At 36.9% G+C, this 26,485-nt stretch overlaps 2 protein-coding genes across 2 annotated transcripts; one reads left to right on the top strand and one right to left on the bottom strand.

The window, feature by feature from the left end:
- LOC129267626 (tripartite motif-containing protein 2-like) lies at nt 1-1,821 on the bottom strand. Its single transcript, XM_054905274.2, has one exon. It carries the CDS (start codon nt 1,819-1,821, stop codon nt 1-3), a length of 1,821 nt encoding a protein of 606 aa, XP_054761249.2.
- A 7,792-nt stretch (nt 1,822-9,613) lies between these two features.
- LOC129267627 (uncharacterized) lies at nt 9,614-25,144 on the top strand. The gene is made up of 11 exons (XM_064104844.1): nt 9,614-11,115; nt 12,658-12,861; nt 13,313-13,554; nt 14,326-14,422; nt 15,812-16,021; nt 16,757-16,910; nt 17,557-17,654; nt 18,831-19,014; nt 19,780-19,881; nt 20,635-20,907; nt 22,738-25,144. The coding sequence occupies exons 1-11, from the start codon at nt 10,441-10,443 to the stop codon at nt 23,094-23,096; spliced, it is 2,598 nt and encodes an 865-aa protein (XP_063960914.1). The 5' UTR covers nt 9,614-10,440; the 3' UTR covers nt 23,097-25,144.
- The last annotated feature ends 1,341 nt before the right edge of the window (nt 25,145-26,485 follow it).

The following is a 26,485-nucleotide window of genomic DNA, read 5'->3' as shown; positions in this document are numbered from 1 at the left end:
TTATTGGAATATGTAGAGTCTGTTAGCGGTGCAGAAAGCGATCTCTCTTGATCGGTATTGCTGGAGATAATACCAACGTTTCAAAGGCTTCTCAATCTTGTAATAATCTACATGGTTTTGAATGTGCTTTAGTTCATTTGTATACTCGTCAATGCTCACCAAACCTTCATCATGCTTCACCTTAGCTATCAGGACTGTATTATCTTGAGATACAGCAGCAAAAAGGTCACTACCAGGTCTCTTTGCTTTATGTTGTACAGCACCATCTTTGTCTACCAATCTGATAGTATCATCTGATGTAGTGATCAGAGAGCCATCGTAACTAGTGATTTGCCAAGGTGCATTTCCCTTGCATGCTACCTCCCTGACTGCGTGACCACCAGCTGTTGAAAATGCAAGGATCTTCTTGGCCTTCCTGTAGTTCACATAGATCAGATCATCATCAACAGTGACATCAGAAAAGCCACCTTCATTTCTACTTAGAGTCTTAAACATTACATTCAATTTTGTGTACTCTGGTGTGTACAGTGTGATGTTGTTTGAAGTATCAATCACAACACATCGACCATCAGAGAGGAACCGTACCCCAAAAATTCCAACATCCTTCAAAACTGTTTGCTGAAGCTTACCATCAGCAGAGAAGATGTTCAAGCCACCTGTAGTACATCCCACTGCCATCATGCCGTCTGGAGTACGTACCATGGCGGTCATTTGACCCTTAGTAGGCAAAGTGACGTTCTTTTCAATTGTATGAACAATCTTACCAAGGCCTAGCTCATCCATTCCAACATTTCTCTCAAAACAGACACCTTTGCCCTCCTTGCTTGATTTTCTTGGGTGCTCATAATCAGGATCCTCTTGACCCAATGCCTCTTGTAATTCTTTATATAGATTGTCGTGTGCAGCCAAAGTATCCATATCTAAAGGTATCTTTGTTTTGTTAATTACCATGTCAGCAATGGTCGTCAACTGATTGGCCTGCCTCTGAGCCGTGGTCTTCAGGTTTTCCAGTTCTTTCTCTACTCCTTCAGTAGTTTTCTTGACATCTCTTAGTAGGCCTTCTCTTTTCTCTGTCAACTGCCGTACTGCTTCATCATATGCTTTGTTGATGTCACTTGTGCACTTTGTCCTAGCATTGTCAACATTCTCCCTCTGACCATCTACGAAATCAATGTACTTCTGAAAGCATGATCGTTTCTTGTCAACCGTTGATTTAAGATCTTTGACACTCTCCATGTGTTTGACCTCATAAGCTGTGGCATCGATGACCTGGTGCCCTTCGTCTTTATGTTCCATTACACTGCATCTGAAGCATGTGAATTTCCTGCAGGTGGAACAGAAGTAATCCTCATCTTCTTTCGGGTGTTTCCTGCATTTGCGGTATCTACGGGCTGACACCTTTCCTGATGTGATCTCACTCATGGCTATGACTTCATGATCGATGAAGCCTTCCCATTGAGAGTGCATACTAAGACAAGTGGTGCAGAGATACTTTCCACATTCTTGGCAGTAGACAACAGCACCGGGCTTGTCATCAGATTTACAATTCGTGCAAACCTGAGGATGACCCTTCATGTCCTCTATAAGATTTTTCAAAGCAAGATTTACCTGTAGTTTGCCGACATCTTCGTTTGGGACCTGGGTCACAGCTCTGCAGATAGGGCATCGGATCTGACAGTTACCGTGGCACTCCAAGAGGTTGTCCAGGCAAGTCTTGCAGAAAGTGTGAGAACAAGACAGGATCTTGGGATCGGTGAAGGTAGAAAGACACACCGGACACTCCGTACTCTGAGAGACGACAGTCTTTAATGCGTCAGCCATGGTTGAAAGTCTAGAATACTGCAAAATCAATAAAATGAAGGAAAAAAAATATCGTTTGACTTATTTCAACTTTAAAGAGGGTCAGATGGGGCTTAATCAAAACTCTCTTAGTAACCTACTTTACAAAGACATATTTTCCATAGTCTTGATTTATGGCCCGCCCTTGCCTCCCCCATTTTCTGTATTACTTATTATTAGTTACGACACGTTTACCTTAAAATAATTAGGAAGCATGTATACACTGCAAATGCAAATTTTGGAACCGTTCTTTGTCCCTTACTTGCAAACTGTTAAAGTTCCTCTGAAGGTCGGGTTTTAAACAGTCCCTGAGAACCATTTTGGTTTAAGGTTCTCTATACAACTTATTGGATTCTTCACACCAGCATAGGGTGTGTAGAGAACGTAACAAGTTCTTGTAGAACAAAAAACGTTCTAAAAAATATGTTTAGATCCCTTTTCTGCTTCTCTGAAAAACCTTAAAAGTTTCCAAATACAGGACAAAGAAAGCTTCTTAAATTTTTAAGAGTGGATCTTGGACCTTGCGAAAGAAAAACGTGCCAACCAGCTCTAACATAACTTTTCTCTCTTGCTACGCCAGCTATTTATCAAGATTCAGATACTTCCGGGTTGACGAAGAAATCTGGTTCCCCGAATGGCGTTCTTGATGTTATAATTTTGACTTATTCACTTCATGTACTCAACATCATCATTTTTCCACCCGCCATTTTTACGGTTTGACAGAATTTTCCAGTTAAATGAGCCTGGCCATTTCAAGATGACAGTTTCAACAAAAGTGTTACTTAAAACCTAATACATTTCTGATCTGGAAAATATCCTGGAATAGACATGATAAATACGAGCTAATTTTACATTTGTGACAAAAAATATGAAAAATTTATGGAAATATGTTGTTAGTAAATGTATGTACGGTTTAATTTACCTACCTCAATCTCCTTATGTCCGTTTAAAACGATATAGGTCTCGGTTTGATCAAAGCTATTAAATGTTATGCGGGGCGTAGTCTAGCACTATCGATATTTTTGGCTGTATCATTTCATAACAGCGGTCGACTGAATTGTGTTGAAGTGGTTTACGAATTCCATCAGACTATTCTTCACGACATTCCCTTTGACATTGTGTGCAATGAACATTTTCCTTAGTAATTCTAATAATGATCATTTTGTAAATATTCTTGTTAACATGGGTTGGGCCCAATATTGCATTTTCGCCATCGAATGGTGACAATTCGAAATAGTTTTGACAATGTCTTTACCATGAAATTACAAATTATATATGCATGTTTAAGTAGGTACTTAATAAAAATGTTCATTTATTAAGTATATGCATAATTATGTAAAAATGGTAGAGACACCTCTTCTATTTATCACCTCAATATTAGCGGTAATCCAAACTTTTATCCCTATTGCTTTTTTAACGAGGTAGTTTCCAACAAACGAATCTTCATATATATATATATATATATATATACATGTGTGTGTGTGGGAGAGGGTGCGTTGTGCCGCGTGTGTTTGGGTGTGTATGTGTGTGGGGCATGTGGCAGGGTGGCGATTGTGCGTGTGGGTGTGGGTTTGTAATGACTTAATTCTGGGGACATTTTCTTACGTTTTACCCATCAAACGGTCCAGACGACCATGCCAATCTCATTTCAAACCGTTTCACATAGTAAAAGCCTGCATGATTTGTAAAATGTTCCAATTTGGCCAATTAATCCCATGTACGTGTGTATATGGGGTAGGAAGCGTCCCCGGTTGACGAACTATGCTCACGTTATATCCGAAAGCGCACGCTGTTGGTGGAATAACTTCAATTTTTTTAGTGTATAGGAGATCCCAAACATGCACACGTCCTCACTTCGGCGATTATTAAGTGAGTTCCCGATTGGCTGTTTGTGTCTGGGTGAGGGGGGGGGGGGGGGTGTGTGTCTGAGTGTGTGTATGTGATTGCGGAAGTACTTGGAGGTGGCTATAAGAGTGTTTGAATCCCCGGGGGCCATTTCCATTGACGAGTGGATACTAGGCGCGATCATGGGGTTTCGAAAAGCACCCTAAACAATTTTCTATATGCTAAAATGCACTACTTAAACAAGTATTACGTGTGAAACCCTGCCCTTAACAAGTATTGGCGTCAGCGGCGTAACAGGGGTCGGTGGCCAGGGGGGGGGGGGGGGGGGCAAGAGCCAAAAATTTCCCGGTCATATCATGGTATGAACAGGCGTAATGAGGCGACTATTTTGAGAAGGCCTGATATTGCGTATCGGGCAGAATTTATCTTTGAAAAAAAGTTACGAGCGAGCGAGCAAGAATTTTGACCTTTTTTTATACATAAATCAAATTTTGTGATAGATTTTGACATGATATCCAGAGAATAATATATTTCACTCTTCTCTATTTAGATTCCTTTTTTGTGGTCTGTACGCCACTGTGAAAAGGATTATTTGCGGCAGTAGCGTGAAGAGTATTAACAAAAAACGAGGGGCGCAGTATAGATTTTGACATGATATCCAGAGAATAATATATTTCACTCTTCTCTATTTAGATTCCTTTTTTGTGGTCTGTACGCCACTGTGAAAAGGATTCTTTGCGGCAGTAGCGTGAAGAGTATTAAAAAAAAAACGAGGGGCGCAGTATAGCACATGTGCTTAAAAGCTGCTTTATATAAGTCCCGAGCGAGCGAAGCGAGCGAGAAAAAATCACCTTTTCATGAGAATCTAACTTTGAGCTATTTTTTTGACATTGTATTCAGTAAATAAAATCATATCCTACACTTTTCCTTTGCTTTTCTTTCCTCCTTTTTGTTCTTGTCTGTAGACCTTTCTGGGGCCATGGCCCAACCCTTCCATATACGCAGTGCTGTGCGGTTGGGGTCCGGGGCGGAGCCCCCAGAACTTCTTGATATCAAAGCCATTTAAACCTCGCAGATTGCCGCTATTTTAATCAAATCGCGGGCATATACAGAATATAGCTTTTACACAACACATTTATTCAACCCAGTTGCGTAATGAACCAAATATTTTGAGGGGGCAAAACATAGCAATGTGGGAAAAATTTGTAAAATGTCGCCAGCGTGAAAAGCGAGCTGGAAAAAAATTGCCTATTGAAATAACACATTTCAATGGTTACATTCATTTCAGTATACGTTGTCTCCTATAATTTCTGTACGCCTGTACACCAGTGATTGAGCGTGAATGAACGGGGGCGTTATAGAGCCATTTGAAGGTTATAAATGAAGAGCCCCTACTGCGTGGGGTGTGGGGCAAAGCCCCGGTAGCTTTTTAGCATAAAATTTAGCAAGCTTATTCAATATAGCACAATGTTGTATGCAGTTCATCTTTCTTCCCGCTCTTTAATTCCAATCATCGGCAGCCCGGTCGTGTTATTATTTTTTTTCTTGTCCCTTTTCTTTGTTTTCCAATTTAGCTTTTGATTAATTACATTCTACCTTCGTTCCCCGCTATTATTTGCCATCTTGTCATCTTTCAATTTAATTACCACCGTGCTATTTCATTACATAGGCCTATTTCGGAGTGATTTGTTCTTTATCAAGTGTTTTTCTTTCGTACATTTTCCCGTTTTCCTTCCTTTTCAATAAAAAAAGTTTGTTTCTTCGTTTTCTTTTTACTTTTCCCTTTCTCTTTCCTCCTTTCCTTTTCCCCTTTCCTTTCCCTTTCTTTCTCCCCTTTTTTTTTATCTTCTTCCCGTTTTTCTTTTATTTTCCGGTGAAATCCGCCAGGGGGGGGGGGGGGCAACTTGCCCCCCTGCCCCCCCCCCCCCCCCACCTGTTACGCCACTGATTGGCGTGTGTTGGAAACAAAACGGTACTCTTGGAAAGTATATTCCCTGAATTGACCCCTAAACAGGTACAGCGATATTTTAATTATGTCACGAACGTGATCACAGACGTCGGTTTTACCTTTATTTACATCGGGTTCGTACTGCCCCACCTCGCTCAAATCGGGTCGGACTCTAAACACGTAGTGTTGGGACAAAAACTACATCCTTAATAAAGCATTTTATACTTTATTATCCCCTCTTAAATTTGACCTTAAATACATAGCTTTCCTAGCGAAATATATACCCTCAGTGCCCAATCTTTAAAAAATTCATTTTCGTTTCTTTGGTCACGTCTTGTATCCACTCGCCAATGGAAGTGGTCCCCCGCGGTTTGAATTAATGGAATAAATATTACACCACACATCAGCGATGCTCTTCCTAATGACAATGACTGAAAAACCGATCAAACCTGGTGGGTATTCAGATGAGTAATCGGGCTCGATATAGATATCGATGTCATTTATTTAGTATTGCTATACCCCCAGTCAGTTCGGATTCGCAGTGACGTGTGTTGACTGTATCAATACACTGACAGGCATACCATGCATTTACTTCAGAGCGAAACGGTATGTAGTGGGCGGGTCTTGTACCAAATGCAAAGGAGATATTGTGGGGCGGCTCATCATGATTTTTGTGTGCGTGTTTTTTAATGTAGACAAGTCACATTTTTCGAATGCTGACCATTTTCCCCTTCACATCATTTTTCCTTGTTTTAGCCTCAATCCTTTTCAATTCCTTAATCATGTGAAGATTGTGGTAAAGTTTCAATTCAATTTCAATGTTAATCCTGTATATGTACATTATGATCATGTATGCTAATCTCCTCTCATAACTGCCCTCTTTCTGTCTGTATTTCTCTCAAGCTCTCGTCTCTCTCCCTCTCTATCTCTCTCCCACTCTATTTCTCTTTCTTCTATCACGTGTGCATAATTATATTCCACTTATTTTCCCGCGAGATATCATTCAAAGTAACTATCTCGTCACACAAAGGTACATAATAAACCATGACATTCACTCACGTACGTACACCCTATTGTACATAAAATCCATCTCCACAAAAATACATTCAAAATTTAACCGCAAAGCGTGATGTAAATTATATATCATTGTATACTTTTTTCTCTGCAACTCCATTCTTATTTAAAGGGATGGTCCGGGCTGAAAGTATTTATATCTTAATACATAATTTCATCAAAATCGGATAACAAATAATAAAAATATTGAAGTTAAAAGTTTAGCAATATTTCGTGAAAACAGTAGTCATTAATATTCATTAGGTGGGCTGATGATGTCACATCTCCACTTTCCGTTTTCTTATGTTATTACATAAAATCATTATTTTTTCATTATTTCATACTTGTGTGAATAATATGTCTCCCTTATAAGGAAATAAGTTGCAGCAATAAATATCTAATGCACTAAATCAGTTGTCAATCAAATTTTTCTAGTTCTTGGAGGAAAAAAATGTGAATATAATAAAATACAAAAGAACAAGTCGAAATGTGACATCATCAGCCAACCTAATGAATATTCATGACGACTGTTTTCACAAAATATTGCTAAACTTTAAATTCAATAACTTTGTTATCCGATTTTAATGAAATTTTCGGCATTTTGCTAAGTGAATTCTACTCTATTTATTAAGATATAAATACTTTCAGCCCGGACCATCCCTTTAAGCTCCCATCTCCTTCAGCATTCCAGATAGCAGATTCAATCGAGTTTATTTTAAACAACATTAATCCCTGAAATAGCAATCCCACGATAGGGAGTAAAGAAGAAAAATTCGAAGAAACAGAGGAAAGAAATTTTTAAAATGTATTTCAAAATAAGGCATTTTCCGGATAAAGTCTTGTCACAAAATGATACTTCCATTCATAATAGGTCATTTCAGTCATGATTTTTACTCGTCTATTTTGGAAATTTCTCCGTACGTTATGCCCCCATATTATTTTATAAGTTTTATACGCAAAATATTGAATGTCTATCCAATTTAGTAATTTCAAATCAAATAGCTGCAAAAAAAATTGGCGGAAGTTTTCAGCCCGTTCATGATCGATTGATGTTGGTCTGTATAAAAAGATGACAATTATTTTTGCCTCATTTAAAATCCAAAATATATCGACTAAAACACTTTTTTATTTCATACCATCCTTATAAGTCATATTTTTTCATGTTACTTTCTAATGCATTTAACAGTGATGTAAACTTTGCGGGAGATTTGCAAGAACTAAAGGGCGGCTCTAACCATGTTCACCGGTCTTATATTTCAAAGATGGTTCTGGCTTTAGGGAGGTGTGCCCTTTGAATACCGTTCGCCCGCTCCCCTCCCCCTCCCTGCGCCTCCAGTGGTTTATCAACATCAGTACACGTTTCGGAAGTTAACACGAACAGTGTCAATATCCATGGGCAGATACATCGTTCCGTTAAGGGGGGGGGGGGTGGGGGATTGTTCCAAGAATTTACAGATTCGGGATAAAAAAAATTACATAACACAGACATATAATAATGAAAGGGGTACATGAATAAAAATTAGATATATGTAAATAATTACAATAATAATAATAAGTAATAATAATGAACAATGCATTAATAATAAACAATACATTATTAATTATAATAGAATAATACATACTTATAATAAACAATACATAATTTGTAATAAATGAATGAAGAAAATGGGGCAGATTCCGTTCCGTAAGGATTGAAAGGTTAAAAGGATACTCCAGGCTGAAAATGTTCTAAATAAATAGAGTAGGCCTAAAATCTCTGATAACAAGGTTATTGAATTTTAAAGTTTCGCAACATTTTGTGAAAACAGTTATGAACCTCGTCATGAACATTAATTAGATGGGCTGATGATGTGACATTCCCACTTTCCTTTTTCTTAAATGTTATAACATGAAATCATGATTATTTCATTTTTTTTCATACAAGCGTGAAATGATCTGTTTTTATAAAATAAGTTGCAGCAATGAATATCTAATGCATTAAATCAGTTGTCAGTCTAACTTTTTTTTAGTTCTTTAGGGGAAAAAATTGAATAAACATAATTTCATATAATAAAATACAAAAGAACAAGTGGGGGATATGACATCATCAGTTTGTTCATTGAATATTCATGAAGACATGCACAGAACTGTTCCACTGTAATTATGCAAATCTTTAAAATGTAATAATTTTTTACTCCTTGTCCGAATTTATCTGATTTTTTCATCATCTGTTCAGATCATAATATTTTCAGTCTAAGACAAATCTTTTGGTCTGAATACATATTCCAGAAAACTTTACAGAACATGAGAATCCCTTCGTATAACATGAATTTAAACAACTTAACAAAATTAACTCTATCAATGTCCTTGCTTGCGTCCAATACCAAACCAAAATCCATTACTCTTTTCGTGAACAAAGTTTGACACCGTCTTTTATCATACTGGTGCGTGTGGTTGTTGACGACGCTTCTTTAAAGCCACACTCCAACTCAGTAGTGCATAGATTATTAATTTCTCTTTTCATAATCACCAACTCCACCACTTTCCCAGTTAAACTGCTTAATGTAATTGCCCGAAAGTTGCATGAATCCCCCATATTAGCCCAGCGTCCCTTAGGAATTGGACTCATTGTGCTTTGGAGCATGCTATCTGCCATTTCATGCCAGATCAAACCTGTGAATAGCATGGTAACGTATTTACTCATTACATTTTTACCATGAACTAGACATTAATCCACTAATATCTTTTTTTCGACACATTCAGCTTACTTATTGCACTACACATTATTTTCTTCTTCTGTTATTACATGATCACATTGTACACACTCATGCCATCTGCATTTATAATGTAATGATGATGATAATAATAATAATAATATCAATAATGAATTAAATAAAATTAAATACCAATCAAAACCTATTAGATCACCTCAGCTAATTAGGCCACATTCCCGAAGGAACAGTAGAGAGGTCCCATACCCCTTCCCTCCCCTCTCCAATTAACCACCAGATATCTGCATTGGGTTCTCATTACACACATGCCAGAAGGCGCAACGATTATCCCATGACCTCATAACAAGAATATATCATTTCATTTCTCTCCGAGACGCCGAATGGCCTTCACCGACCTCTAACACTGGCATGCGGTATAGATGATGTGTGCTCTACCAAAGTCACCCAAGTCCACTTCATCTGCTGCAACTGGCCAACATCGGAATACCTATCTCTCGACGGGAAAACATTCAAGTTTACGGATTACTAGTGGTTTTGGAAATAGCTGTGCAATCAGGATTTTATTCCTGCGATGTGGATTCGACCAGAACTGTGACGAAGTTCATATCTTAGGTTGACGAAGTACAGCGTACACCCGTCCTCATTGTGAAGGTGATAATATATTAGATGACGAGGGAGTAGATTATACAACCATTTGCATATGTAACTGTGTTTCATCTGATCTGACGTCCGCAGACCCCTCACTTGAAGCGAGGTGTTTTTTAACATCAGCATAACTAGCTCTATTCTGGTCTTAAATTGGAACACCCTGTCTATTAAAGAAAACGTCAATAAATAAATGAATGAATGAAAATTGATTAATCTGGCGTTTCCGTCTCAGAGGTGTTTTTCTCTTCATCACAAGTTGGCAACACATGCAAGATCTGGATACAAGGTTTAGTGGACAAGATGTAAGTAGCGATTCTAGTAGTGGATGATCGATGTGGTATTTGATCAGAGGGATATTTCAAATTGTGTGTTGACTGAGAAGTTTCTAGTGGCATCATGTCAGGGGGTGGAAACCAAGCCGGCTTCCAGGGATTCGGGAAGGGCAATGGCAGACAACAGAAGATGCAAATGCGCGGTGGGAGCAGCGCGTCTTCCTCCTCTTCGATGTCATCAAACACGACGAGATTACCATCGGGCATGATGGCGAGTTCGTACTCCAGTTCGTCGTCTTCGTCGTCGGGCCCTTCCCAAATCGGCCAGGGACTTCTTGGGGAAAATGCCGGGTCAGTCGCCTCTGCATTGGCAGCCACAATGGAAGCAGCATCCAAGGCAGCTGCAGCAGGCCAGGGGCAACAGATGACGGTGACGACGGAGACTTCGACGTCACAGGTGCCGAGTCTCTCCGACGGCACTTCGCAAATGATGACCACCGTTACGACTAGGAAGATGGCCATGTCGTCGGGCGGTACGATGGGAACCATTGCGGAGATGCCACCGTTTCCAGGGAACATGCAAGGTTCGACTCACCTCGCGTCTCCGGTATCCTCAGCAAACATCCAAGAACTGAACCGAATACACAAAGCGGGAAATGCCGATGTCTCCCGATTCACGACCGAGGACTTCGGAATGTGTCATCGGCATCTTTCGGATAGCGTCACCTTGAGCCGATTCCGATCGAAGAACAACAATCAAAAGGAGGAGAATGGCGATAAGAGAGATAATATGATAAAGGTATGCTATTCTGCGATTCTTCAATTTCTTAACGGCATGCACGACGGTATGCATTCAAAATTAAATCTGAATCATCTTTTTTCCAGATATATAAAGACTAATTTAACCTGTTGTGATACAGATCGTATTCTTCTGAAGATGGGGCTTAGGTCTTACCATCATTACAGATATATATATATACAGTGCGTCCCAGAAAAAACGAAACCGAGATTAAGCGATGATTTATCATAACTTAATCACAAATACAATAGACAAATGACCTACTAATGTAAAGCTTAGAATCTCCTCTTTCATCTGATATTACTTTGATTATTCCCCATTGTGAGTGAGCAAAAACAGTTTGAAGAAAGGATACAAAAAAACTCATTTGGTGGGGGGTATCTGAATTTCAAAAAGAAAATCACATGCCTAAAAAGTTCAATATCTGCTCTTTTATTTGATACCTTATTCACAAAAAATGGTCGAGAAGTAAAAAGTTATGTTCCCTCGAAGCAATGCTTGTATTTCCATAATTTCATTAAATAAACGTGTTTTCATCGGTTTCCAACAGAAGCTATGGCATGGTTAACAAAAGACTTAATGCATGGCTGATCGTCAACAGAACGGAGTGTCAAGTGAGTTTGAACGCTAGCCTGTAGAACCTCTTAATTTCATGAAATTATTGAAATTCAAGCCTTATTTCAAATAACCAGAACTTTGTTATTTCTTAACCATTTTCTGTAATTGAGGTATCAAATTAAAGAGCAGATATTGAACTTTTTTTAAATATGGTTTTCTTTTTGAAACCCAGATACAGCCCGCCAAATGACTTGTTTGTATCCCCTCTTCAAATTGTTTTTGCTCACTCATGCGTGAATGAAAAATAATCTAAGTAATTTCATATGAACGAGGAGATTCTAAGCTTTACAATGGTAGGCCATTTGTCTATTGTATTTGTGATTAAGTTATGATAAATCATCGATCAATCTCGGTTTCGTTTTTTGTGGGACGCACTGTATATATATATATATATATATATGTATAAGAAAAAGTGAAATATTACATACTGAAGTACACTGTTGACCAACCAAGCAAAGTACCATGTGGAACATCGTAGGATGCCATATAATATACAAACTTTGAGCACTGGATACTAAATGGGTACAACATAAATGGGCATAATTATATTAACATTTTCTCATCTTGACTTATTATTTGAATAGATTTTTAAAATGATATCTTTATATTTTTATATTATATAAATATTGATATAAATCACCACTATTTTTATTCTAGGGCTAGTCCTGAGAATGTATTATTTCAATCAAACCATTCACATGAACTTGAAAATTCTTGAAAAATTCTAGTAAAAGTATAGACCTAATCCTCTCAATTCTGAATTAATATTGCACTTGTATAATTTACGTAAAATTCGCATTATATCACTCTCTAAATTGGGTTGAAAGCTAAGGGTCATTAGGTATATATTGATAGAACGTGCATAGACCTATATTGACCCTTATAATATATAAAATTATCATTATTATGTGATAATTATTTCAGCTTGCTGAACGAATAATGAATACTGTCTTGCAAGCCGAGTCCTTTGCCGAGGTGAACGTTCTCATGAATCTACGTGAGCTAAGTGCCATTGGACGAGTCGATCGGATAAGTTGCCAATTTGCGGAGATCGCAACCGAGAAAGAATTTGCAGATTTCTTCGCTACAGTCTGGCTCAAGCTTAATCAAATAGACATCAAAGACCAGGTTAGGTGTTTGTTTTTGGCAACTTTAATTTTAACATTTTTTCTTTCAGTTTTATACATGAAATAATGTTATTTAAATAAATTGTGAGGTTATCATCATCGTCACCATTATCAAGAAGGAGGATGAGGAGGAGAAAAAGAGAAGAAGCAATAACAACAACATCACTTTCTAAATAGACTGGCCTTAAAACCCTTTCACAATTGGTGGTGCGACTGCTTACAACCGTTGCGATTGTGTGCAACATGTATTGTGACCAAATGATCGCAAACGATCGCAAGAGCAATTGTGAAAGACCCCTTATACATGCAGTCTCTATCAAAATATAATGTAGCACTTTTCGAAAGATCTCACAAAATTTCATTTCAAAATATGAATGGCAATTTAGAAATGTGTTTGTCATTTTTTACCTATATATTATCATTGTCATCTTTTTCCTTTCTTTCTGATAAAGTTGACGTATCCTGGTCAATATATTGCTGTTAATTTGTTGTTGGATGCAACTCAACGATTCACAGAGGTGAACCAGGCACTTTGCAAAGACATGGGCAGACGATGTCTTCCCGCGTTGCTATCGATACTCAACGATCCTTTCTATTCGTGTGACGCCCTCAACGGTGACGATGAGCAAACGAGATGGATGTCCAGAAAAGAGTTCTTGAAAAAGATATTTAGCATCATTTGTAATTGTCTGAGGTAAATTTCAGCTTTCGGAATGATATATCACAATATGAAATAGCAACTTATCCTCTAAAAAAAATATATATATACCACATATATTATATTGCATGTTCCCTAAATAATACCAGAATAAGTATAGCAGCCTTTCGTCTTTATATTAAAGACCGTATTGGTAGCCAAACATAATATGAAGAATCAGAATGCTCTAATACAAGTTTCATGCCCTTTCACTGCTTATCGGTTAGGTATTTTGCTTTATAATCTCTTAAACTCGTGATTCTCGACGAAGGGCTTCATTGCGCTTTTCAACAACCTGAATTATATGACGCCATCCTCTGCCGTCGGAGCTGAGCTCACTCGTTTGTTTGTAGACAATATTGATTATAAAAGATTGTTTTCTAAATGAAGAACTTGAAATTTTATGAACAATAATGCTCAGGAAACCAACATTTAGAGCATTTCCAGCTTATAGAAATGAAACTCAAGCTCAAGAACTTAAATGACCACGTTTATACCTGCACAGAATTAGAGCTACTCCTTAATTTCTTTGCGTTAGTTTGTCCCGACTGTCATGATTTTTTTTTTGGGGGGGGGAGGGGGGCCAATAAATTTCTTGACAGGTGTGACGCAAAATTGAATCTGTCTTATATGAAACGGAAAAGGCTTTATGAAAGATATATGCATTTATCGAACTTGATATTGAAATAAAACACAACAGAATAAGAGCTGATTTTAGTATTACAAACAAGGAAAATTTGATTTAAACATTTTATCTTTCGTTTTTAGGAAGTATCCCGATAATAGGGAGGTACTACGAATGCACAATGCTGCAAGTTACATTCAAACTTTCCTTGAAAGCAGCTCATTCGTTCTCCGGGCGAAGGTATATATTTATCTTTATTCATTAAAAAACTATTATATTTAGCAGCTTTTTATGTGTAGATATACAAAAATATTTATCTTGCCCTGTCGAATTACTGACGGTATTATGTCGACATGGTGAGATATGTTATCTTGCAGAGTCGACTTATAAAAAACTATATGTTGACATGGTGAGATATGTAACAGATAACCATGCATGACGATATAACTTATTAATCTCTGCACACCTTACGATTGGTCTACGATCCGATTTTGGAACGAATCACATTTTTCTTATTTTCTTCAAATGTAGGCCTATCTGAAATGCGTCTTTTTTATTTCAGGTTCAAATTAACTATCAGAATACTAATATAACCATTTCGGATGATTGCAAGCCTTTAATTTGGAGTAAATGCCAAATTGGTTTCAAATCACAGCCCTGAATCGTACGATTGCAATGACGTCATCACGAAAAGATATTTAATTCGCTTTCATTCTAATAAGAATGGTAGTATAGTCACATATTTGAAGTATTCGTATGATGATTTAGAACTTTCCAAAGTAAGATGTTCCATGTTCTAATATCTGCATCAAATTTATACGTTTTATTAAAAAATTGGGTCGCAGGCCAATCGTAAGGTATGCGGTGGTCTTTATAAATTGACTTGGTAAAATGATGTGTCTTTCCATGGAGACATGGTGCTTTTTATGAAATGTGTAAGTCGACTTGGCAAGGTAACCTGTCTCACCATCTCGGAATTCAAGTAGAGGATATTTTTTAGGCTTCCTTCCGTAAAATATCAGCAAGTTGACGAGGTGTAAAAGAATCGTAAAATAGCCTTAAAAACGAACATACTGAAGCTTTTCAACAATGCACTCATCAGAGTAAAAATGACCAGAACGCAATAGCGAAACAATATACATGTATAATAGAACCGACAGAGAAAATGGACGCTAAACGGCGTAGGCCTACATGTCGAAAAGCTTCAGTATTTCCGTTTTTTTTAGGATATTTAACGATTTTCCGGTACCAAACAATTATTCATTTAAAGAATATATATTTACTTTATCATATTATTAAGTCTACATTGCGACAGTATCATGCAAGGTCGACTTCTAAAAAGGAGATGCCATCATGACGACGTATTGCCTTCTGCAATGTCGACCTCGTGATATTTACCCTTGGACACGGTTCTGTAAGAAATCAAATTAGAAAAACACTTGCCGACATAATTGAGTTAATGATTCAACAATATTCGATCAATTCTACGAAATATATAACTTGTTCTTTTTCGCTACCAAACATTCGTACTTCCCAGTTGTTCTAAAGTGAAGACCCACGGACTTTCCCTTTATTAAAAAAAAAATATATGTTTCACAATTATTGTGTAATTACGTCCATACTTTACAGGCCTTGAATATCCTAGCCTACATTGTGACTGAAGATGAGAATGATAAATTGAACACAAGCCCAAAGAACGCTGAATTTATGGTAAATGTTCTCCAAAGTACGCTAGCAGACGACAAGGAAAAATCCGATCATTATTCACCCAATACCGATCACTTTGCTATCGAAGTCGTCGAAGCGATACAGCATTTAGCAGCGAATGACGGGAACAAGGTAAGAAAATTATCTAATATTGTAATTTATACTTTGATCAATAAAGATTGAAAGTAAATTATCGTCTAGAAATAGATTTTCGATATGTTATAACATACATATTTTGCGATGTTGTAACTACCGCCACTACTACTACTACTATTCCTACTACTACTGCTGCTACTACTACTACTACTACTTCTACTACTACTGCTACTACTACTACTACTACTACTACTACTACTAGTACTACTACCACTACCACTTTTACCACCACCACTACTACTACTACTACTACTACTACTACTACTACTACTACTACTACTAGTACTACTACCACCACTACTACTGCTACTACTACTACTACCACTACTACTACTTCTACCACCACCAACACCACCACTACTACTATTTATACTTATACTAGCAGTGTCATAATCATGTATTTTTTTATAACATTATTAATCATTTTTGTTATCATTTACTATTGTTATTGTCATTATAGTTACGACCATGATTATATTTTAGCATCATTGCTGTTATTAATATTAATGTCATCACCATCATTATATTAATGATATGAACATAATAATAATGATGATAATAATAATAATAATAATAAAAATATTATTATTAATAATAATAGTATTATTATTATATTATCATGATTAGTATTATCTTTATTATTACTATTCTTGTACTTGTTGTCATGGTTATAATTAGTATCAATATAATTATGGATATTATTTTACTCAGAGGAAATTTGTGCAAGCAGGAATCCTTCCTCACCTCGGTTCATTGATCGATGGATGGGATGATGAGCGAAAAGAAGCCCTCCAAACCTTGTGGATACTATCATTCAATCAGGACAATAAAGACGATATTAAGAAGGAGAAAAGATGTATGGAAGGTAAGGAGAAATACAAGACGTGAAGAAAATGGTAACGATAGTAATAATTCTGATGTAAATAGTATCGATTCTTTGTAATGGTGATGGTGATGATGATCTTCATCACCATCACCATGGTGATAATTAAAGGGGTCGTTGGACCAACCTAGGGCCGCGGACTGGGAACCCTCACCGTCCCACTTTAAAAAAAATAAAATGTGTGTTCATAAAATTACATTCACGTGATATTAATGATGATGGTCATAACGATAGTGATGATGATAAAGAGAAGAAGAAGAAGAAGAAATAGAAGTAGAAGAAAAAGAAGAAGAAGAAGCCATTGGGATCGTAGCCGTTCTGCATCTTAAGAGGCACTTCTGGTCTGCGAAGTTTGTAGGTGTACTCCGCATCTGTATTGAGGTTTCAGGAGGGGGGAAGAAAACAAGAGACGAAGTTTTTTTTTTGATAATTCATCATCATTCTATTACTTTCCTAACAAAAAAAGGAGAGACTCAGAAGAAGATAAAATCTTTAAAAAGGAAGAAGAGGTAGGAGGAGAAATCAAGAAAATAAAATAGAAGAAGATATTTATGATATGGAAAATACATTCCCAAATGCTCCAAAGTTAAAATTTGCCATAACGTACATATAATTTATTGTGTTCTAGCTGTTCAACGGTTAGTACAAGATGAAGCAAGCAGTCGACAGTGTCAGTCTATTCTATGGAATGTTGGCGCCCTTTCTTCCGACCAGCTTGCAAAGCAGGTATGAAAGAGGAGAAGATATAAATGCTAAAGCGGGCACTTTACAACATCACCCTATTCCATTCCGCTGACCACATATTGCTAAAAGACGGATAATTTTTCATTTAATTTCATTCCCTTCATTGATTTATTCAAGTCCATTAAAATACTTTAAGCATATAAAACAATAACAAATACACAAAAAGGAAAGAAACAAAGATACATGGTAAGATGCAAGTAAGATTTAAAAAATAAGATTGAACATGGGCTATTTATAGTACATGCAAATATGATGGGATGAATTAAATTAAGATGTTGAATGGTTGAAAAGAAAGTTTTAAAGCTCAGATTTAAAGGGATTGAAATATGAAATTTGTTTGATGTTATTCATCTTCTCCAACCTTCATCTGATAAAATATTATATTTCTCCTCCAGAATTTAGACCCAGTAGTAATTGTGATTCAATAATTGTATTGTAATTATGTTAGCTAGATAATTTTCATGTTATTTTCTTTGATGTCTACCCGTTCTGACTCCTTACACGCTATTATCATTTCTTTTTAAATTGATTATTGGCATAGAAATGACAAGGTTAAAGAATTTGGCTTGCTTGACTTACTCGATGACAATTGACCTAAAATAGCATACTTTATCCAAAATCATACCTCTTTCCACTACGAACCCCTCCATTAATGGGCACATGAGAGTAATTCATCTGCGCGCAAAGCATGTTGGACAGGCGTAAGTAAAGATCACATGACTTTATTGATTAAAATAATTCATTAAAAATAGATCAAATGTTTGTATATCAAAAGAAGAACGATAGAGATAATGCTATGTTCATACTCTTTCATAATTAAGGCGTTTGGGGAGGCTAGACTGCATTTTTGTCTTTCATTTTAATTATTATTACCCACAATGCAGTTCTGTTTTTTCTGGCAATGAACTGGCCGAAATTATGGTTAGTCTTATTTCAGGCCATTTAACTTTTGATTGAGCTGGGCAAGTACCTGATTAACATATCAAGTCTTAATGTACTGTTAATTGTGACTAATGTCAGTGAATTAAAGCAAAATCTATCGAGGGATTGATTTTTGATGATTTTTTGATGAGCTATGATATAACACGTGAGTGAATGGGGGTCTGTAATACTCATGTGTGCCCTATAGCGTTTGAATATTGACCCTTCTTTTAACAGGGCGCCATAAACGGCAAGGGCCAGATAGCTGGTAAAGGATCAACTTCATCAAATGGAGGGAAACAATCGTTAACAAACTACGTGATGTTAAGTTATCAATGGGATGTACAGAAAGAAATACTGGCCGTCAATGAGCTGCTGAAGGCAAATGGCTTTGAAGTGTGGATTGACGTGGAACAGATGGGTAATTTTATCATTGTATCATACTATAGTACCACACAATCATCATCATCATCATCAAAATTACCGTCATTACCATTATGAGCAGTACAATCATTATCAATATCATCATCATCATCCATATCATTATCGTCACTACCATCACCAACATTAACATCATCATCATAAACATCATCATCATCATAATATCATCATCTTCATCATTATCGTCATTATCATTATTATGTAATTTACCATCATCATCATATACTTCTTTTCCTTCCCAATAAATCATCCATTACAAGTACATGTATAATTAATAGTTGTGATGTTATTATCACCACTGGTGGATAGATGAAAGGGGAGGGGGGGGGGGGCAAAATATCTATGACCAACGGAAATGAGTAAAGATCGGGAAAGGTAAAAAGGTACATTATGATATCATTTTCTGAATGGTACGTAACAATTTATCATCAACTTTGATTTTTTTTTATAAATGGGTCAAAATTTCCGCTCTATTGCGACTTATAGAAATTTTGCAGCACATGCCCCTATCATTATTCTCAGCATTTCATAATTATTGTTCTGATCTTTCACCTTTTCAGGGAAATTTACTGAGGAAAGATTTTTTTTCAATTTCACACATTCCATTGAAAGAAATTAATGTATAGATTATTGAGATGTTGAAAATCTGCAGTGTTTCACTTCAAAATTAGTCAATTTTCAGGGAATCTCCCTGGTTGCCACGGAGACGATCTTTACTTCATAATTTGTCAAATTATTTTGACAGGTGGCTCAACGTTGGAAGCTATGGCACATGCTGTTGAAAATGCAGCAGTAGTCGTGTTATGTTTCTCTGAGAAATACAAGGACAGCCCAGCTTGCCGTACGGGTAAATATATCTCTTTATTAAAAAAAAACAATATATTAATATTACAGCTGTACTCTTCTTATTCTTCCTCCTCCTTCTTCTTCTTCCTCTTCTTCTTCCTCTCCCACTTCTTCTTGTTCTTCTGCTGCTGCTGCTTCTTGTTCTTCTTCCTCTTCTACTTTTTCTTCTCCTCCTCCTCCTTTCTTCTTCCCCTTCTTCTTCCTCCTCTTCTTCTTCCTCTTCCCCTTCTTCTTCTTCCCCTTCTTCTTCCTCCTCTTCTTATTCCTCTTCCACTTCTTCTTCTTCCCCTTCTTCTTCCTCCTCTTCTTCTTCCTCTTCCCCTTCTTCTTCTTCCCCTTCTTCTTCCTCCTCTTCTTATTCCTCTTCCACTTCTTCTTGTTCTTCTTCCTCTTCTACTTATTCTACTTCCCCTCCTTCTTCTTCTTCTTTCCCCCCTCCTTCTTCCTCCTCTTCTTCTTCCACTTCTTCTTCTTCCTCTTCCACTTCTTGTTCTTCTGCTTCTTCTTCTCCTTGTTCTTCTTCCTCTTCTACTTCTCCTCCTCCTTCTTCCCCTTCTTCTTCTTCTTTTTCTCCCCTCCTCCTCTTCTTCTTCTATTTTGTTTTCTCTTCCTACCTTTTCTTCCTCATCTTCCTTTTTTAAAAGATTTCATCCTCTCCTGAGTCTCTCCTTTATTTGTTGGGAAAGCATAGAGATGAATTGTTGTAGAAAAAAATCCTCTCTTTTCTTTCTCCCCTCCTGAAACATCAATACAGAGGCGGAGTACACCTACAAACTTCGCAAACCAGTCGTGCCTCTTAAGATGCAGAACGGCTACGATCCCAATGGCTGGCTTGGGGCCATGCTGGGCACAAAGTTCTACATAGAAATGTACAAACTGGACTTAGTGGACAAGAATGGGCACTTGTTGATACGTGAGTTGGCCAACAGGGGTTGCAAGTCGTCAGGCGATGGTGATGGTAGTGGTGTTAGCAAGGCTGTGGCTGGAAAGACGCAATCGGACGAGGATAAATCAGGTGATACTGACGGTAAGGATAAAAGATTAAAAAGCAGATTTTTACTGTGCTGTGATTTTGGCCAATTTAATTTTACTGTAGATATTAATGTACTGATACAACAAGCATGGTGTTTTACCAGTGGTTATTTTTCTATATTCCACACATGCCAATATTTCAGGTCTGTGATTGGTCAATCACATTGTTCATGTGGAAATATTCAATTTGTGAATCGTTTATGGTTTATAATTTCCCATTCTAGGCTTATCTGCTGTAGATGTAGACAAACATACCGATGACAGTTTTTCCCCCAACACCCGATATATTTACATCTTACTGTTTTAATTGTTGTATTTGGGCACTGGAAGTCTCCCATTGGTCAAGTATATATTGGTATGGGCCTATTCATGATGAGTCAAATGTAAATAAACACTGAGTGAGTTTTTTGTGTCAAACCTGTCTAAGGTAGATATTGACATATCGATAATAATAATAATATAGGGTATTTATATTGCGCACATATCCACCTTGTTAGGTGCTCAAGGCGCTCCTATATTACCCGGCTAAGCTAGGCGTTCATAGCGCGCACAGCTTTTTAAGGAATTACTTCCTACCGGTACCCATTTACCTCACCTGGGTTGAGTGCAGCACATTATGGATCAGTTACTGAAGGAAATTACGCCATGGCTGGGATTCGAACCCACGACCCTCTGTCTCAAAGTCCGGAGACTGATTTACTGGGCCACAACGCTCCACAGTAATGCTTTGTCGGGAGTTATTTGAGCTATGTACCACTTATCTAGATTATCGGTCTCTGATTGGCTATGCCTACATGCTCATTATCTTTTAAAAAGAGAAGAAAAAAAGAAGAAAGAAAAAAAATCGGCATAATATTGAGGAAGCTGATATTAAAATATAAAACGTGTGGGAGAAATAGCCAATTCTGATTAGTTGCCATTACAAGCCAATGAAAGAGGAAATATGAATATTTTGTCACAATTGAACTTCTTTGAAAGGAAATTGCTTACCAAGACCGTGCTCCATCCATAATTCATAGTTTCATGTGTGTGGTTTTTCTTTTGCCTTCTTCACTAATCCTTACCCTCGCCTGTATTAATGGACCAGTGGGTGGGGATCTTTCGATAGTTCAAGGACAAGTCCACCCCCCAAAAAAAATGATTTGAATAAAAAGAGAAAATCTAACAAGCATAGCACTGAAAATTTCATCAAAATCGGATGTAAAATAAGAAAGTCATGACATTTTAAAGTTTCGCTTTATTTTACAAAACAGTTATATGCACATCCTATGCAAATGAGGAGACTGGTGACGTCATCAACTTACTAAATCTTTTGTATTTTATTATATGAAATATGAAATAATCTAATTTTCTCATCATTGTCAAGGGACACAACGATTGATTCTTTCATGAACATGTGGAATTAGCACTGTTTAATACTATGGTTCAGTCAAGTTGGTCTTTAATGTCAAATACATGTATGTAAACAATGAAATATTGTATAATTCAAACAATAAAAACAAAAGAAATAGTGAGTGGTGGACACCATCGACTGACCCATTTGCAGTTCACTGACTTGTGCATATCACTTTTTTGTGAAAAATAAGCAAAACTTCAAAATGCCAAATTTTTTTTATTTTACATCCGATTTTGATGAAATTTTCAGCGTTATGTTTGTTTAATTTTTTCTATTTGTTCAAATCAACATTTTTCTGGGGTGGACTTGACCTTAAAAGGATATAAATATCTGGACAGTAGACACACGCATACTGCCTCGAAATGACGTCGCACGTTATTTAAATTGAGCTAAATATTCTTCCTTACATTTCCCCTCTTTAAATTCTAGAAAGCAACGGACTACCTACAGCAGTCGTACCCGTTGAGAAATCACCCGAAGCGGCCCATCACAGGGCGAACGGCGGCTTCGCGGGGGTGCCGACAACCAGCTGGAAAGGGCTCGCACCGGTGTGCAGCAGCAACGTCATCAAATGGACCAATCAGCAGGCTTTGTACTGGATCGAGGAGAACGGGTTTCCCAGGCTGACGCCTTGGTTCAAGGGCTGGGATGGTGAAGATCTCCTGGGACTCAAGGAGATGGCCATATCGGCACCCCTGGTCTTTTACAGGAAGATGGAATCTGAGTTTGGACTTAAAAAGACACTTGAACTTGTACGCTTCAAGAGATTATTAGATAAGATTATCTAATGGATGGATACGGTAATATTTTGGTTATTCCAAACAACGGTTATCCTACCTCTATAGATCCTGATGGTTTTGGTTAATCAATACCCGATTGTGGGGCGTATTCTTATCTAGTTGGAGAGAAGCGGCCTGTTCATACATGTAGATCCAGATGGTTTCGGTTAAGTAAGCCCAGATTAGTCTTACATAATTCTTCATCCCATTTGGTTTCGATATGCATGAATAAAAACACTTCAAAGACACTTTCCTTCAGTTGTATAAAAGTTTGCATTACTAATGAACTGATTCATAATTGTTTATCTTAGTTTGAAAACGTGACTGGAAACTGATAAGTTACATCACGTTGAAATAAGATGATCAGTTTGCCCAGAGTGTTCAACAATATTTTAGCTTCATATTATAAAGTGAGTCAAAGAATATTCTTGAATCTGAATGGTTGTTTTTGTTACCTTCTTGTTTATTGGGGAGGGGTTGGTTTGTTAAAACAAATGACTCATCTATTTCAGCACACTGGGACCTGACCGTTTCTGCTTTGAAGTGCAAGCGCTGAAAAAGTATCCAGAATCTAGTTTAAAGGGTAGTAAGTGAATAAAAATATGAAGTAAATCTTCAAAGCATTGATACAAAGTGTCCTCTCTTCTTTCTTTGAATTGCATTTCATTACTCAAATCAAGAAAAATAAAGCAGCACCAGTTGCATATCTGGGATAGCCTGGGGCCCGTAACACAAAACTTAGCAATGATCGTAGAACATTTTTCTACGATTGATTCCATTGGCTACAATGTACGATCAATCGTAAAAATCAAGCGTACGTTCAATCGTTAACCTTTGTGTTACGAGACCCTGGTGTCAGAGGACTGAAAGGTGTCATTTTCGGCAATAACACTCAGTGTTAAGTCTTTGAATTATCAGTGTAGAAACGGGGGTGTTAAAACTAACAATTACCATCCCTAGAGGACCACACCATTGGTGTGAAAATAACACCCTTGAGTTTGAACATAACACCAGAGAGAATTACATGTACCATCTAACAACCAAAGTAAAGGCTCGGTCCAACTGCATTTACGGATGGAAAGAGGATGCACAACGTAAACAAAAAAAACATCAGTTGAAGAACGCTATGCATCAATTGTGTGCTCATTGCATACATGTTTCATAAGTCCGTTTTTTCTGTCTGTTTTCACATATTTTTGACAATTTGTCAATTTCTGGAGCGGATGGAGCCACCTCTGGAATTTTGCTAGTCCATGTATTCTTTATGCATACGTTTTGTGTCCATCGGTAAGTGGGACAGAGCCATTAGTAAGTACATGTACATAGCAAATCAGAGTTGCCCTATTGCAATTGCTTTTCAAAAATGCTCTTACTAATTTGCAAATTTGAGATTTACATAGCCTTAGAGATTCAAACAGCATAACTTTCTGAAACATTTGAGCTTTCCTCACAGTCCACGTAAAAGAAAAAAAAAGTACAAAATTAATACACAACATATTTCACACAACACCAATAACAGTTATTTTTCTTCTTAATTTTAATATTTGGGCTTCAAATACAATCACATACTATACATGTCAAAATTAAGGCTTGACCGCAACAAGCTTACTGTTTTCGCTGGTGATTTAGGTCATAAAATGTCTCTTATCTACGAACAACACAGGTAATTGAGCCTTCATAGAATTTGTAATATAATATAGCTCTTATTATGAATCTATAGAATGTCTCTGTATACAATGTAAATTGGTTGCTTATAAACAATTTCATACTTTCATTTTGAGCACCATTATATCACTCAGAACAAAGAATAGTCAGGGGTCTGTTACAGAAAGAGCTGCGATCAAATGCAACTTCACAAATCATACGAAAGCTGAATTTGAACCAATCAGAAGTGTGTATTTCATACTTGTGCTTGATTTTCTTTAGTTGTGTTTAAATGCAGCTATTTGTGCAACAGACCCCCATGAGAGATATTTAGAGAGTGAGATGTTTACATTGCCCAATCATCACACAAGTTCACCTAGGAGAAATTGATTTAATTTGGTAAATTTTGAATACGAATTTCATGAACACATACCAGAAGAATTATGTACATTTATGTATGTATGTGTAATTTCTCAATAGTGTCAGGAAAAACTCACACGTGCCTCTATGATATCAATTTACTTGAAATTTATGTTAAGAGTTTGGTCAGTTTGTTTGTAGTAGGTCCATGTTTGTATGAACACAGCTGGAAGCATATGAACAAAACTGTCCCGCCAATTGATTGTTGCCTCAGGTGGGGGACGCTCCCCCCACCAAAAATATGAATAATGACAATGAATTATAATTGGCAATATTGCATTAATAAGTCAAGTTTTGCTCATTGCCTTTTGCTGGTTTTATGGAGTACCTCATGCCAATACAAAGCCTATATCCTATGAATACTGAGTGGATTGCCAAGCTAGCAAGCTCACAAGGCCAGACACATCAGTTTTTTTTCAATAAAATGCGTTTATACTGGTAAGACACAACTGTTAACACATTTGAAACAAATTCCAGAAGCATACTTGTGATTTAAGGTCAAGGGAGCATTCCACACAACAATTAGTCCATGATTTTCACTTGTTATTTGTTATAAGCTACTGAAATCCTTGCATCTGATTGGCTCAGAGCACATTAGGCAGTGAAAATCATTGACAAGGTGCTTTATGACACTCTCCCCTGGGAAGCGGGCAAACTTCGTGCAATGAAAGTTACGAGAATCAGGCGAGTGGGAACCCGACACAGAACATAAATCAATATCAAAATAAATAAAACAAAGTAATATATGATTTAAATGATGTGAATAAAAATCAATCTACATTTTGAATAATGTACAACATATATATTTACTGTTTATGTCTGTATAATAAAGCTTTAGATTTAATTAAATATATCAAGCACTTGGTAGCATATAATGTGTATACCTGTACATTTTATCATTGCTATGACTGATATATCAACTAAAGTATTCTTCTGAAATCTATATAATTAGTAAACATAAAAGGGTGCTATATTGTTCGGATTTGGAGTCAAGTTTACATACACATAGGAAATCCGCAAAACTTGTCCCTTGTTTGAAAAATAACATACAGACTTTCCACTACTTTTTATATTCATGAAAATTATAATATTCAGCTTATGATGGTTGATACATCATAACAACTTTCCTTAGCGCATGACAGATACACTATTTCCATCTGATTCGAAGTTTACAGCAAATAGAGGCATATTGACGATTATTTTGGTGAGAAAAAAAACAAAACAAAAATTAATCAATTTTGCTCACATATGCAAAGAAAAGTCATCCCAAGATAGACATTAACTTCAATCTCAGCGACATGGAATCAGATGACAGATAAAAGTAAAATACTATG

Source organism: Lytechinus pictus, chromosome 9 (assembly GCF_037042905.1).
Source record: "Lytechinus pictus isolate F3 Inbred chromosome 9, Lp3.0, whole genome shotgun sequence".
Taxonomy (NCBI): Eukaryota; Metazoa; Echinodermata; class Echinoidea; order Temnopleuroida; family Toxopneustidae; genus Lytechinus; species Lytechinus pictus.
The sequence above is the reverse complement of the archived record's forward strand: the minus strand, read 5'-3'. Positions and strand labels throughout refer to the sequence as shown.

Excerpts from the sequence above, each read along its gene's own strand:
- LOC129267627 (XM_064104844.1), top strand. The coding sequence starts at position 10,441 with ATGTCAGGGGGTGGAAACCAAGCCGGCTTCCAGGGATTCGGGAAGGGC. Across the intron at positions 14,423-15,811 it reads CATTCGTTCTCCGGGCGAAG|GCCTTGAATATCCTAGCCTA; the intron begins GTATATATTTAT and ends CATACTTTACAG. Across the intron at positions 20,908-22,737 it reads TAAATCAGGTGATACTGACG|AAAGCAACGGACTACCTACA; the intron begins GTAAGGATAAAA and ends TTTAAATTCTAG.
- LOC129267626 (XM_054905274.2), bottom strand. The coding sequence starts at position 1,821 with ATGGCTGACGCATTAAAGACTGTCGTCTCTCAGAGTACGGAGTGTCCG.